The sequence below is a fragment of the Pituophis catenifer genome, unplaced genomic scaffold (assembly GCF_029215685.1).
Source record: "Pituophis catenifer annectens isolate HBS135680 unplaced genomic scaffold, rPitCat1.0.hap2 SCAF_2, whole genome shotgun sequence".
NCBI classification, from domain to species: Eukaryota; Metazoa; Chordata; class Lepidosauria; order Squamata; family Colubridae; genus Pituophis; species Pituophis catenifer.
This window is the reverse complement of record NW_027256882.1, coordinates 16908220-16923334: the sequence shown is the minus strand read 5'-3', so window position 1 is coordinate 16923334 and position 15115 is coordinate 16908220. Positions and strand designations below refer to the sequence as shown.

General features: G+C 41.5%; 1 protein-coding gene across 1 annotated transcript; it reads left to right on the top strand.

Annotated features, from left to right (window-relative positions):
- Positions 1-2279: 2279 nt before the first annotated feature.
- LOC139309917 (vomeronasal type-2 receptor 26-like) lies at positions 2280-14469 on the top strand. Its single transcript, XM_070934100.1, has 6 exons — positions 2280-2491; positions 3229-3514; positions 6611-7399; positions 8200-8412; positions 12252-12378; positions 13559-14469. The coding sequence occupies exons 1-6, from the start codon at positions 2280-2282 to the stop codon at positions 14467-14469; spliced, it is 2538 nt and encodes an 845-aa protein (XP_070790201.1).
- Positions 14470-15115: the final 646 nt, after the last annotated feature.

Sequence of the window (15115 nt, the reverse complement as noted above, 5' to 3'; positions counted from 1 at the left end):
GAGGCCCCCCAGAGGCCTGAAATGGCCCATTTCCCAACTCCCAGTGGGATAGGAAGTGACTTTTTTGCTGTACTCAGCCTCCAGAGACTCCTAGAGAAGCTTATACTGCCTTTAGTTTTAGTAAGATATGGCAGCTAACATCAGGGATGAGACTCATTATACATCAACCTGGCATTCAAAAGCAACAGTCAAAACCTAGAGCCACCAAGGATCTGGTAGCCAGGCACTGAGACTAGAAGCCTAGGGCCATACAATGGGACAACCTTTGAGTAGCAGATCAGTTGTCACAAATTATGGCCAACTTCTATGTATCTCTATCAGGATAGTCCTACCTATTCCTTCAGCTCCTGTCTTTCACTCAAACCTCGAGTTAACATTTACTGGCCAAGATGTACATATCAATATTCCCCCTCCGGATAAGAAACATTATCCAACTAGATACACTCAGGAATATAGGGACTCCCAACAACATCTACCAACCATTTGGCAATATTTGGGCAGGGTTTAACAGACAACTTCAGAGATGGGAAGGCCAAAGGTGCCCCACTCCACCGACTGTGTCCACAGAAAATGAAGGGGGACCACTAGGTTCCCCCAAATCAGTTTCTGGTTGGGTGCAGCAAGAAATCCTGGGGGAAGTATATTGCAAATTCTCCATTCCCACTCCACTCTGAGGCCAGCCAGAGGTGGTGTTTGCCAGTTCTCCGGACTACTCAAAATTTCCGCTACTGGTGCTCCAGAACCTGTCAAAACCTGCTGGATTTCACCCCTAGTTTACATCAATGTGATAGGACAACACAGAAAGGGTCAAGATTAAGAAAAATAAAAGCTTCCATCCGCTCTATGACTTTATCCCTAGATACATAGATTGTCAATATTCTGCCTGATAGTTGGCTCTTATCGAACAATTGACATTTCTAGAACTGATGGGAAATAAAATTTCACTTCAGGCAGAAGGAAATTTAAAATCATCTCCAATTTAGGATTGAAAAATGGAGGTCTAATGGAAAATAAAATCACAAAAGGCCCTACTCTTAACGTTTTTGTTTTTTAAAAAATTTGATTTATATGCCTCCCTTCTCCGGAGACTCAGGGCGGCTTACAATGCGCTAAGCTAAAGCAATGTTAGGGAGGGTTCAAAGATATTTGAATTAGAAGACAGTCAGGAATAGATTTGTGTCATCAACATAGAGTGTAACCAAAATCCACGTTCTGGGTGACCTTCATCAGTCTCTGGAGAAAAGACACCATGATGAAGGACAGCAGAAATCAATTACCTAGTGTTGAATGATTTTCCTCCATTTCTGGACATGTATTGACACCACCTTTAAAGCGCTCCATGGCTTAGGACCTGGGTACTTGCGGGACCGCCTACTACCACCAATAGCCTCCCACCGGCTGGTATGCTCTCATAGAGAGGGGCTCCTCCGGGTGCTGTCGGCCAAACAATGTCGACTGGCGGCCCCCAGGGGGAGAGCCTTCTCTGTGTGGGCACCTATTATCTGGAACAAGCTCCCCCTGGAGATACAGAGGATCCCGGATCTGCACACCTTCCTCCGCGCTCTTAAGACCTTTTTATTCCACCAGGCGGGCCTGGCCTAACTTTCTCCCTCTTTTTAAATTTTTAATATTTTTTAATATTTTTAATATTCAAAGTTTAATTTGTTTTAAATTGATTGGGGTTTTTTAATCTGTCTGGGCCAAACTATTTAATTCGATTTTATTTCTGCTTTTTAAATTTTGTATGTATGTATTTTATTGTTGGCTGTTCACCGCCCTGAGTCCTTCGGGAGTAGGGCTGTATACAAATCAAATAAAAGTAAAGTAAAGTAAAGAAAGGACCAAAATACCCTCAGGGGTATATTTGTGATTTTTCACTCTCCAGCTGACCCTCTGCACATGGAGTCTTGGAAGAACTTCAGGATCCCCGGAGGAGAAGTTGTTCCTCACTGTAATTATTACCATCCTGACCTTTGAGGCATCTTCTGCTGTAGTGACTACCTTTGATGTTGACATCAGACCAAAGTAACAAGAAAGGAATCTTTTCTCAGAAAAGGATAAATGCCACAGTTCACTCTCTGTACAGCAAAAGTTTTGGGACAGGCAGAAATTGAACACTTGAGTGTACCTTTCTCTCCTTTCCACACGAAGATTGGTTTGTCTCTGCCTGAATCAGGAAAGCCAGTGACATTTCCATTTTGTGAAGATGCTTTACATTCTCCTAATTCTTCTTGTTCTTATTTAGAAACGGGAAAGGGATTGATTCAATCCTATAAATGATGGATCTTCTGCTTCTGATGCTACTGGTGACTCAGGCGGTCTCTGAGAAGCTTAGAATGAAATGCCCATTAAATTTTGAGATCCAAGATGGGGAAAAAACATGGAACTATTACAGGCCAGGAGATCATCTCATTGCCACAGTCTCCACTGAAACAACGTCCTTACCTCGAAAGTTGCCTTTCAACGTGGCTCCTTCTAGTCAGTCTCGCTCGTAAGTTATTCAGTGTGATGGAGTTGCATGCCCTCCTCCATTTGCAGCTCTAACACTCTTTATTTCACTTACTCTTATATTGCAGGACCTGTCTAATTTCTTGAATCGTTTTGATTTTCATGGCTTTCCTACTTTGTCTTCATTTGTGGAATAGATTCGAAGTCAACACATATGGCAAATAAAACCTGAAACAAGTTCAGATTAGTTATGCTTTCCCTTCAAATACTGTATTCATCACTGGGATACTGAGTTCGGTTGAAAATAGTGATGGAGAGGGCTGTGAGATGCCTCTGTCCAGCCTATTTCCATATTTAAATAACTACTCCTTGGTATTCAGTACCTGATTCTTAGAGGAATAAAGGATGATTTCTTTTTACAGTGGCTTTTCTGGTTCACTTACGAAACATCCTCTTCATTTCACGGTGGTTCTACTTTAATAAATGAATATTTCTGAATACAAGTTTCTGGGGAGATGAAAGTTAGAACTGGTAGAAATAACAGTGTATTTGTGATTCTTAACCATGTTGGAAGAATATCTCCAATGCTCATAAAAATTAGATGCTGATGGGTGGCTATCATTTGTCTTTGGCTTTGGATCTGTGTTGGCTGTGTTGGCTTAAGACACAGTAGATGTATGGAAACAAAAAGGATTACATTGAAAAAATAATATTTTTTGTTGTTTCTGTTGATGATGATGGTAACAACACGAACATTGTTTTGTTTTGTTTTTTTTACAGTGCAGGACTTTATTTTAAACTACTAATCCTGGCTTTTGCCATTCAAACAGTCAACATGAATCCCCAGCTCCTGCCCAATCTCACACTTGGCTACAACCTGCATGACAACTATGTCAGCACTCTTGGCACTTCAGAAGCCTTGCTGGACATCCTCTCTACCGGACAAGCCAATGTTCCCAACTACAGCTGTGGAAGGAAGGAAAATCTTTTGGCTGTTGTTGATGCAGCTAAAAGGGAAACCTCCATCCAGATGTCAACCTTAGTAGGCCCCTACAAAGTCCCACAGGTTTGTGCTTGTGTTTGTGTTTCTCCAGTTAGTAAAGTGAGTGGGGAGGTTGTGGGTGAGTGATAGATCCAACCATATTTTGCCTACGGAATTCAAAAACTGATTTTCACAATGGCTTTCTCTCATGGCTTTGGATTGGGGTACTCTGTGGGGAAGGGTGGGGAAAAGCAGACATATCCTCTTATGATACCATCCTCATTGTTTTGGGAGCTACTAGTGCATTCTTATGAAGGTGAGGAGAAGTTCTGTGTCCAATCAAAGGGTCTTCTGTAAAAAAAGGAAGGTGCAGTTGTGAGGGAAAATATTTTTCATGGTGAACAAATCCATGATTCATGAAAAGAATCTCAAAGATTATCTTACCTGGACTTGATAAAATATACATCACTTACGGACTTGTTGGGACCAGAGCATTATCCACCTTTTTTTTTAAAAAAAAAAATTTCAAGCACAATAACCAACAGGTCAACAATTTTTCAATCAACTATTTTAATGGTGAAATTCATCCTAGAAGACTTGATGATAAATGGAGCTCCAGGAGAGGAATTTTCACTGGCTGAACTATTAAAAAACAAATCCTGTCTGATGAGGCCTTCTATTGGCAGGTTCATTGACAGATATAAGTAATATCTACCTCATTGAGTTGGGTGGAAGATGGCAATGCTATTTCCCATTTAAGTAAAAGAAATAAAAAGGAACCTCGGAATTACTGACCCATTATTCTTATAGATGTTGTGACAAAAATTCATGCCAGCTTCCTCGTGAGGAGACTTGAGAGTAGGTAGATGAATAGTGCAGTCCTTGCAGAACAACATTCAGGCTTTAGGTAGAGTTGATTCACTATTGACAAATGTTTTGACTTGAACCATCTAATTACAAAATATGTCAGTTAGGAGAAACAATGGTTTGCTGCTTTGTAGACCTTAGTGAAGCATTTGACACAATAAAGAGAGAAATATTATGGAGGAAATTGATTGGCCTTAAAAAAGAACTCAGACTGTTGGCACTGATCAAAACCCTGACCACAAGCATTTTTTTGAGAGTGCAGTTTGGGCTCAGTGGAGGCATGTGAAGAAGGATTAATATTTACCAAGGGGTAAGAGAAGGATCTATGGGATGTGGTGGGTCAGTGGCTAAGACACTGAGACTGTCGATCGAAAGGTTGGCAGTTCAGCAGTTCGAATCCCTAGTGCCACGTAATGGGGTGAGCTCCTGTTACTTGTCCCAGCTTCTGCCAACCTAGCAGTTCGAAAGCGCATAAAAAATGCAAGTAGTAAAACAGGGGCCACCTTTGTTGGGAAGGTAACAGCATTCCCTGCACCTTTGGCATTTAGTCATGCCGGCCACATGACCATGGAGACATCTTTGGACAGTGCTGGCTCTTTGGCTTTGAAACGGAGATGAGCACCGCCCCCTAGAGTCAGGAACGGCTAGCACATAGGTGCGAGGGGAACCTTTACCTTTTAAGAGAAGGATGCATACTTGTGCCATTTTTATTCAGTCTAGGCATTAATCACTTACCAGGACTAATGAAGTAGACATGCCTAAAGAGCTAGATTACTTATTGTAACACAATTTTTTATTCTGTGAAAATGGTATTATCATGGACATGGCCTATCCATTTGTTGTGAAATTAAGGAGTTTTTATCATGTCTTCCGACTGCTAGTTGGTATTCATGGATGCGCTCTGCTAGTCTTCTGCCAGTTTGTCCTACCTAGTTGCAATACTAACACTGTATTTGTAGATGACTCCTGTTTTTTTTCTTCTGGGGCTGCTGGATCTTTTGGCTTACTTAGGATGTTTTGGAGGGCTTTAGTTGGTTTGTGCGCTGCAGTGATGCAATGTTGTTGAAATACTTTGTTGGTGGTTTCTGAGATGCTTTTGATGTATGGCAGGGTAACCCTTTTCACAGCTTGTGTTGGTTGTGCTATATTAGGTTGATGGTTCAGAAATTTTTTGATGAAGTTGTGTGGATGTTCACTTCATTGGAAGATGCTGTACCCATGACTTGTTTCCTTTTTGTGATCTTCAGGGTTTCTGCAGTGTGTTTGTGCTTGTCTATGTAATGTCCAATGAAAAAAACCATGAAGAGCACTTCCACCCTACTGACAGGGCAAGCCAGCAAAATATAAAATGAGAGCAAACCCCATTCCCTACTAGCACTGATGAAGTTATCTAGTTTGGTGATGAAACGTTTTCTCACATGAAAAATGAGACAATCCCAACATTCTGTCATTTGAAACAAACAGAATTTTAATTAGACACCTCTTGGATTGTACATCTGACAAATTGTGTCAGGACCTTTGGTGTCCCTGTCTTTTGCACAACTGGAGGACAAGCTAAATAAATGCTGCAAAAAGAATCCGGGATATCAAAACAGAGAAAGATATGGCCATCTTCAGTAAGATTAGCACATTAAAATGGATGAAGAGATGCAGATGGACCTTCCAAATTACAAAGAATTTCAATGTAGACATGCACATACATGTTAGGGCAATATTTACTTGAGCAAGATTTGATCAGTTGGATACCATGTCTAGTTATGGAAGATACAAGCAAATCCTTTATACTGAACTTGTAGAGCTCCAGAGATAGAAGAAATAACATTTCTATTATTCCAATGTCAATTGTATAAGGAAGAGAGAGGTATCTTGAACCTCACAATAGACCAATGGCCTGTTGTGATCCTTGTATTGAAAATATGTTTACTCTGTGGTGAGAATTCAAAAAACAACATATAATAGAAATATTTATTTGAACAAAACAGTTCAGTCGAGATCAGCATATGTGGGTCTGTGGTAAATCGGAGGAGCGATACAGAAATATGATTTGCATTCTTTAAACTTATTCTTTTTAACTTGGTGTTTTTTTTTACGTACTTGTTAATTTTAATTTGTTAATTAAATTAAGTTAATTAACTTGTTAATGTTCTGTACTTTATATCCTGGTTTTTGATATGGTTTAATGAGTAATTAAGGATAATCTATTATAAAGTATTCTAATATGTTCACGAGTAGCAAGTTGGGTTTATTAAAATCTAGTACTTTGGACATGATCTGACTCCAAATGTAACATAGTACTTTTTATTGCTTTTTCAGATCAGTGATGCAATTGTTTCAGAAGTTCTACATGATAAAAGTCAATTCCCTTTTTTCCACCGGATACTCCCCAAAAAGGGGATCACATATCCAGCAATTGTCCAAATTCTCCTCCATTTCAGATGGACCCTGATTGGTCTCATTACTTCAGACACAGATGAGGGAGAGAATTTCATGAGGACTTTTACTCCTGTGCTTGTCAGGAATGGAATTTGTGTTGTTATATCACGACGATTCTCAGCGAATGGATATACAGCACCTCTCGGTAATGATGTGTCTAAGTGGAGACAAGTCAATGTCTTTGTGAACTACATAGAAAATATTAACATTTGGGACAGAATTCGTATTTTCCAGTTTAAATTTCAAGGTATGCCAGGACCTATTGAGGGAAAAATCTGGATCATGGGAGCCATTGAGTATTTGGTATTGAAAAGGGAGGATCTATACAAATACACCCATAGTATTTGGAGCTTTGCTTTTCAGGAAAAAAGAAGGCCAGAAGATGATGCCCTTGGGACTAAACTCTATGTGAAATTGGAAGATTGGTGTTTTCATTGTTCTTTTTCAAAGCACATCTTTTCTGTCAAACATCGGAAGACATGCACCCAAAAAGCACCATTGAAGCCTATACAGGAGAGGAGAAGGCTATGGGTCCCTTTTCACCTCCATTTGCACAGTCTCATTAAGACTCTAGCCTATGCCTTGAAAGCTGCATATTCTTCCAGATCCAGGAGGAGAAGCAAGAAAGGCAAAGAGAAGTTGGGGGTTTCAAGGCTGCAGCCATGGCAGGTATGTAGAGCCATGGTGGCACAGTGGTTAGAATGCAGTATTGCAGGCTAATTCTGCCGACTGCCAGCAGTTCGATCCTGACTGGCTCAAGGTTGATTCAGCCTTCTCTCCTTCAGAAGTCAGTAAAATGAGGACCCCGATTGTTGAGGGCAATATGCTGATTCTGTAAATCGCTTACAGAGGGCCATAAGCATTATGAAGCAGTATATAAGTACTCTTGCTAGTGCTCTTGCTATCATGAAACTCCAAAGAGGGAGAATAACCTTCTCAACCTCCTTGAACTACAAAAGGTTAGCTTGGCCAACCTAATCACTCAGAGAATACCGTATTTTTCAGACAATAAGATGCACCAGAGTATAAGACGCACCAAGATTTCGAAGAGGTAAACAAGAGGAAAAAACTGGCCCCCAGAAGCACTTTGCAGGCCTCCCAAACCTCTGTGCATCCCGCAGAAACAGGCCCGTTTTTCACGAAAATGAAACACACAGAGGGTTTGGGGTTTGGGAGGCCTGCAGAGTGCTCCTGGAGGCTGGGGAGGACAAAAATGCAATGTGTGGGGTGTTTGGGAGGCCAAAAAAGGGCTTATATTCTTCATTATATATTTTTTTCAATATATGATTGGCCAATTTATCTGAGCCTTTTTTCTTTTTACTTTTGAAGATAGTAGTAACACCTGTTCTCCCAACTCACAATATTTATAAGTTAGACAACTGTAGAAGAAAGAGTCAAACGTGAAAAGACCACCTGGGATAAGTAACCAAGTTTTCTGCTTTTAAAATCCCTGGATGTTTCTATTCTAGTTCCATCCATTTCTGGAGAAGAATGAGTTTTGCAACTTTTCCCATCGGAAATTGTACTTGGACCAAAATGGAGATGTAGCAGCAGATCTGAATGTCATAAGCTGGGTGCTTCTTCCCAGGTTGTATCCCATCGACAAGCAACTGGGGAGTTTTGCAAGGCAAAGATTTATTGTCAATAATGATACTCTGTCATGGATAAGCTTGAACAGCAAGGTGGGAAAACATTGGTGTCCTTTCTCTATTTCTGAAAGCATGGGGACCTATTTCAAGTTGGCCTAGCCTAATCAACAAAGTGGGTGACCACTGAGCATTGAATGTGGAGTAGAAATATCACATTTTTCTTAGACTGTTTGAAATGCATCAGTACTATTGATCAAAGTTTCCTTTACATGCTAAAATATGAAGCACTGTTCTAAGCGTTTATGGAGATTCTTAGTCATCCAGGTCATGGTTGTACCAAAGGTGCTTTTTCAGGAGACAACTGGACTTTCTGGTTTTTCTCTGAAGACGTTTCAGCTGAAGAAGCTTCTTGGATGAGAAGTGAAACATCTTCAAAGAAAAACCAAAATGTCCAGTTGCCTCTTGAAAAAGCATCTTTGGGACACTGTTCTAAGCTGATTTTGAAGTGTCCAACATGGGATGCTGGGTGATGAATTTTTAGGACACATGTCATGGCCCTTTTGTATATCCTATAGAAACGTGATGGCAAACCTATGGCACACTTGTCAGACATGGCATGCACGCAGTCACCCCAGCCCAACTCCAATCACGTTTCTCCATCGCGTTTCATTCAATCAATTCCAACTTCTCACGAAAGAAAAAGATCTCACGAAGTTGGAATTGATTGAGTGAACTTTTTCACTCGCATGCTTCACAATGGGGGAGATGGGGTACCGTCCTCCTCCTGGAGCGGATTAGGTTGAGGAGCCACAATGTGACTCTGCAGTGTCTCAACTCAGCAAAAAAAAAACCAGTTTCTTTTCCTGCAGAGCTGCGTGTGTTGGGATGCCCCACCTCCCCGCCAGCCAGCTGGGTTTCTTCAGGCACTTAGCTTGGACACCTATTTAGCTCCACCCCACCCTCCACCTCAGTGAATGGCGTGCAAAGGTTTGGCCAGGCTCCTTGAGAGACGGAGTTTGCAGGGGGCCGATTTAGCACCCAGGCTGGCTACAAGACAAACATTCATTCTCGGCTTTGAGATTCCTAGCTGCAATGGGCAGCAAAGCTAGGTTCGTCCCCCTGTGCCGATCCAGCAGACAAAGCAGGAAAAGGGGGCAGAGAGAAACAGTCCTGTTGCCAAGGTATGCGCAGGTCAAGTGGGGGGGGGTAGAAATTCCAACTTCAGCCTCCTGAGCGGTGCGGGGCTTTGGGCGAAGGCTGGAGGGAAGCACCACTGGCTTCCTGGTGTTCTCTCCCTCTCCAGTATAGCTTGATGCAAGCAGCAGCACAGCTCACATTGCCCTTCCCAAGCTGGGAATGAAGCTGGGTGAGAGCTGGCTTTTTGCCTAGCTTTGTCTGGCTGTCGGGGGTGAAAGGTGGGGGCCTGGGGAGGAAGCCTGCATCAAGCTAGACTGGGAAAGCTGGCTGTGAGAGGAAGAGAAACCAAGTGAGCCAGAGCCAGATGCTTCCTGGGTCCTCCTGTCCCAGAAGCAGTAACCTCACACTCTCCCCTCTCTGTTAGCCCCCTTCTTCACACAACATTGCCCAGCAGCGGGAATGGAGAGGGAGAAGGGGGTCAGCATTTCTGTGTGCTCCCATTTCTGTGTGGCACTCTCCCCTCAAAGCTAATGGCTGCCGCTACCCCCTTCTCCACATCCATTCCCAGTGCTGGGCAATCCTGTGCAAATCTACTTCTTGGCAAGCTGGGAAAATGTGGAACAGACAGCATCATCACCAGATGGATTTGTAACTAAATGACAAATCATATTTAATGTGTAGCCCTCAATGGAACAGATCAAGGAAATTATAGACCAATCAGCCTGACATCAATACCAGGGAAGATCCTGGAAAAGATAATCAAGCAATAGATCTACAAAGTTATAACTGGAAGCCAACATGGGTTTGTCAAAACAGATCATGCCAGACAAATATTTTGCATTTTTTGACAAAGTAACAAAATCAGTGCATCAGCAAAATGCTTTGGATATAGTGTATCTAGATTTCAGTAAGGAATTTGACAAAGTAAACCACTAGAGAGCCTGTAGTACATTGTACTACAGTGTAGTACCGTGGACTAAAGCACTGTTATTAACAACTGCTGCTTGCAATTATTGCAAGTTCAAATCTCACCAGGCTCAAGGTTGACTCAGCCTTCCATCCTTTCAAAGGTAGGTGAAATGAGGACCCAGATTGTGAGGGCAATAAACTGACTTTGTATAAATATACAAAAGTATGAAGGCTATTGCTTAACGCATTGTAAGCCGCCCTGAGTCTCCGGAGAAGGGTGGCAAATAAATTAAAGCAAAAAAAAAAAACAACCTTTGTCTTACTTCTTGATAAGATAAAAGTATGAAAGGATAGACAGCATCATCATCAAATGGATTTGTAACTGGTTGGCAAACTGCACTTAATGTGTAGTCCTTAATGGAACTTCACCTACATGGAGGGAAGTAAGCAGTGGGGTACCAAAAGGTTCTGTTTTAGGCCAAGTACTTTTCAACAATTTCAAAAATGTTTTAAATGAGGGAATAGAGGGGGAACTCCATCAGATTTACATATGATGCTAAACTGGCAGGAATAACCAATATATACAGAAGATAGAGTCAAGTCCAAGAAGGATCTTGAGACACTTGAACACTGAGCCCTATCTAACAAACTGAAATTCAATGTAGAGAAAAGAAAGGTTTTACACTTAAGCAAGAAAAACCAAATGTACAGGTACAGATTAGGTGAAACCTGGCTCAATAGCAGTAACTAGCAATACTGGGATCTTGGAGACTTAGTAGACAATCAATTTAATATTATCCAGCAGCGTACAACAGCAAATCCAAAAAGCCAATGAAATCCTAGATTGCATCAACAGAGAGATAGACTCAAGATCACATGAACTATTAATACCGCTTTATAAGGTTCTGGTAAGACCACACTCCAAATATTGCATCCAGGTTTGGTTGCCACAATGTAAAAAATATGTTGAGACTCTAGAAAGAGTGCAGAGAAGAGCAACAAAGTTTATTAGAGGGCTAGAGACTAAAACATATGAAGAGCAGTTGCAGGAATTGGGTGTCAGACTACGATGCTATCTCAAAATTAAATGAATTTCCAAACTGCCAATCTTTAAGGAAATCTTTCTTTAATTGAGCACAGCCATCGGATCATGACTCCGCGCGGACAAGACTGACCTTTTGCCCCCCAATCCCTCCCTTTCCGATCCCCAAATCTCTGCTTCTCATTGGCTATCTTCCAAGTCATTCTTCAGACTTCTTTTTCTCGTCATCTCCAAGGAATGTGCCCCCTCCCCTCATTTCCATGACAACCTGACTTCAAAGGGATTTAGCAGGCAAAAGTTTCAGAGTTTATCTCTCGCTCTCCTCTGCTGTCTATGCCAGCGTTGAAATGCTGACATTGGGTATATCTAGACAAGTGAAAAAGAAGGAGTAGGGGTGACATGATAGTGTTTCAATATTTGAGGGGCTGGCACAAAGAAGAGGAGGTCAACCTATTTTCTAAAGCACCAGAAGGCAGAGAAGAAACAATGGATGGAAACTAATCAAGAAGAAAAGCAACTTGCAGCTAAGGAGAAATTTCAAAACAGTGAGGACAATTAACCCGTGGAACAGCTTGCTCTTAGAAGTTGGGATGCTCCATTACTAAAGGGTTTTAAGAAGAGCCTGGACAGCCACTTGTCTGAAATGGTATAGAGTCTCCTGCTTGAGCAGGGGGTTGGGCTAGAAGACCTCCAAGGTCCCTTCCAAATCTGATATTCTGTTATGCTGTTATTCTGTCAACGTTATGCCAGAGACTATTTTGTTAATGTTCATGTTTATTTTTATATTCTATAGATGGTTAGACCTAATGCATTTTCTTTGGCATTCCTTTGTCTTTCTCCTTAGCCTTTGCCTCAGTCCAAATGTGTGGAAAATTGTCATCCTGGATTTGTCAAGCGGGCTCGAGAAGGAGAGCCAGTCTGCTGCTATGACTGCATTCCTTGTCCGGAGGGGACCATCTCCACTCAGGAAGGTGGGTGACACAAAAGAAAAAGGTAGATCTTATGGAAGTGGATTCATTCAGAGCATTTTCATGAAAATACATGTTTTAAAAATCAGATTAAACCTGGGAAGAATAGCAAAATGACCTGGGGATAGGAAGAGATAAGATAGTGTGGCAGATTGGGCAACCTTTACTACTGCCAGATAAAATATCTCTTCTGCTTTTTAGTTTGGAATTTCCATCTACATTTGACTTCTAGGAAGATTGGGTTTCTTTGAAACATGAGGAATTGTCTGAGGATAATCATTGGAAAGTTTTTCAAATGTATTCTATGGGGGCCTATATGGGGAGGTAATAGTGGTCCACCATGAAGTGCTGTAGACAGTTACGGAGATACCTCATTCCGCCCATATTGCCATTTCTTCTAGCTTTCTCTTCCAGCTTACTAGAGTTCATAAGTTACACAAACTGAGTCCATTATATTAAGAAGTGCCATCCAGGAGGGCTCAGGAAGCCTGTCTAGAAAGATTAAGTCATTCATTATTAACCTCTAATATTGTAGGTTCCTATGAAGGTTCTGCACATTTCATAGGCAATAGTAGATAGATAGATAGATAGATAGATAGATAGATAGATAGATAGATAGATAGGTAGATAGATAGATAGACAGATAGCTAGAAGATAGCTAGCTAGCTAGATGATAGATAGATGATAAATAGACGATAGAGATGAGATGAGATGAGATGATAGATAGATAGATAGATAGATAGATAGATAGATAGATAGATAGATAGATGATAGATAGATAGATAGATAGATGATAGAGATGAAATGATAGATAGATAGATAGAAGATAGATAGATAGATATAGATAGATAGATAGGAGAGAGAGAGAGAGAGAGAGAGAGAGAGAGAGAGAGAGAGAGAGAGAGAAATAGATGATAGATAGAGATGAGATAGATAGAGATGAGATAGATAGATGATAGATAGATAGATGAATGATAGATAGATGATAGATAGATAGATAGATAGATAGATAGATAGAGAATGACAGAGATATGATTATATTTTTCAGAATTTTTTCTATTTCAAGTATTAACAAATGATTCTTTGAAAATGCTCATGCTATCAGCTGTTGTTCCAAGAATGTATTTCTTGAAATTTAAAAGGACAGAATGTTGAGGAAATGTTGCTTTTTTTCTTTTCTCAGATATGGAAAAATGTATCAAATGTCCGGATGATAAATATCCAAATGAGGACCGAATTCAATGTATCCCCAAAGTTATATCCTTCCTGTTATATAAAGAACATCTGGGCATCATCCTGGTGTCTTTTGCCCTAGTTTTGTTCCTAATCACAGGCCTTGTTTTAATTATATTCATTAAATACCGAGAAACTCCCATTGTCAAAGCCAACAACCGGGACCTTTCTTACATCCTCTTGGTCTCCCTCCTGCTTTGCTTCTTGTCTCCTTTTCTCTTCCTTGGTCAACCAAAGAAAGCCACCTGCCTTCTCCAACAAACACTCTTCAGCATCACTTTCTCAGTTGCCATTTCTTCTCTCTTGGCCAAAACAATCATGGTGGTGCTGGCTTTCTTGGCCACAAAACCAGGAAACCAAATGAAGAGATGGTTGGGGAAGAGTTTGGCCAACTCCATCATCCTTTCTTGTTCTTCTGTCCAAGTTATTATTTGCTGCATTTGGCTTGGAGTTTCTCCCCCATTCCCTGACTCTGACCTCCACTCTCTGTCTGGAGTGATAAACTTGCAATGCAATGAAGGGTCTGTTGTCATGTTCTATATCACTCTCAGCTACATGGGCTTCTTGGCTGCTATCTGCTTCACAATGGCTTTCCTGGCCAGGAATCTGCCTGGAGCCTTCAATGAAGCCAAGCTGATCACCTTCAGCATGCTGGTCTTCTGCAGTGTCTGGGTGAGTTTTGTACCCACCTACCTGAGCACCAAAGGGAAATATATGGTGGCTGTGCAGGTCTTCTCCATTTTGTCCTCTAGTGCTGGGTTGCTTGGCTGCATCTTCATCCCCAAGTGCTACATAATCATGCTGAGGCCAGATCTCAATACAAGGGAGCAACTTACAAGAAGAAGAAATGAAGAAATGTAAGACAGAGAAATTTCAACTCTCAACATGTTCCAACGGGCCACACCTAGAAAATGTTCCCAGTTGCTCTCCATACCTAAGTGGGCCAATGATTTTGCTTGAAATAAATAATGTGTTTGGAAGAGAATGTCCCCAACTTTGTAAATAAAATACTTTTACTGTTGCAAAGGGGCTTCTTTGCCCATCTGAAAGTACAAATCACTAGGAAATTCAAGAAAAGCAAAAAAAAAAAATATTTAAAAAAGTGGCAGGCAGCAGACCTGCGATCCCCTTCCTGATTCCAAACATAGGGTGTGCAGAGACAAAAAAAAGTGTACCGTGTTTCAGGTGGTGGATCTGGCCAGGAGGAAAGAGAAGTTGAGTCTGCTGAGAAGGAGGACGGGGGTACGCGGCTCTGCAATGTGCAAAAAAACACTTTCAGGCGGCAGCGCTACAATCTCCTCCCAGAATCCAAAGCACTTCCCAGTTCCCCACTGCACATTGCAGGGGAACTGGCTGCCACCTGAAGCGCGGCTCTTGAGAATTGCATTGGGGAATCCGGGCAGCAATGGCTGGAAAGGAGAAATGTTTCCCTTTAGGGGCTCCCATTCAGCTCGGCTTGGCTTCTGGGCACAGAGAGGGCTTAGGCAGCGGCGGCTCCTCATATTGC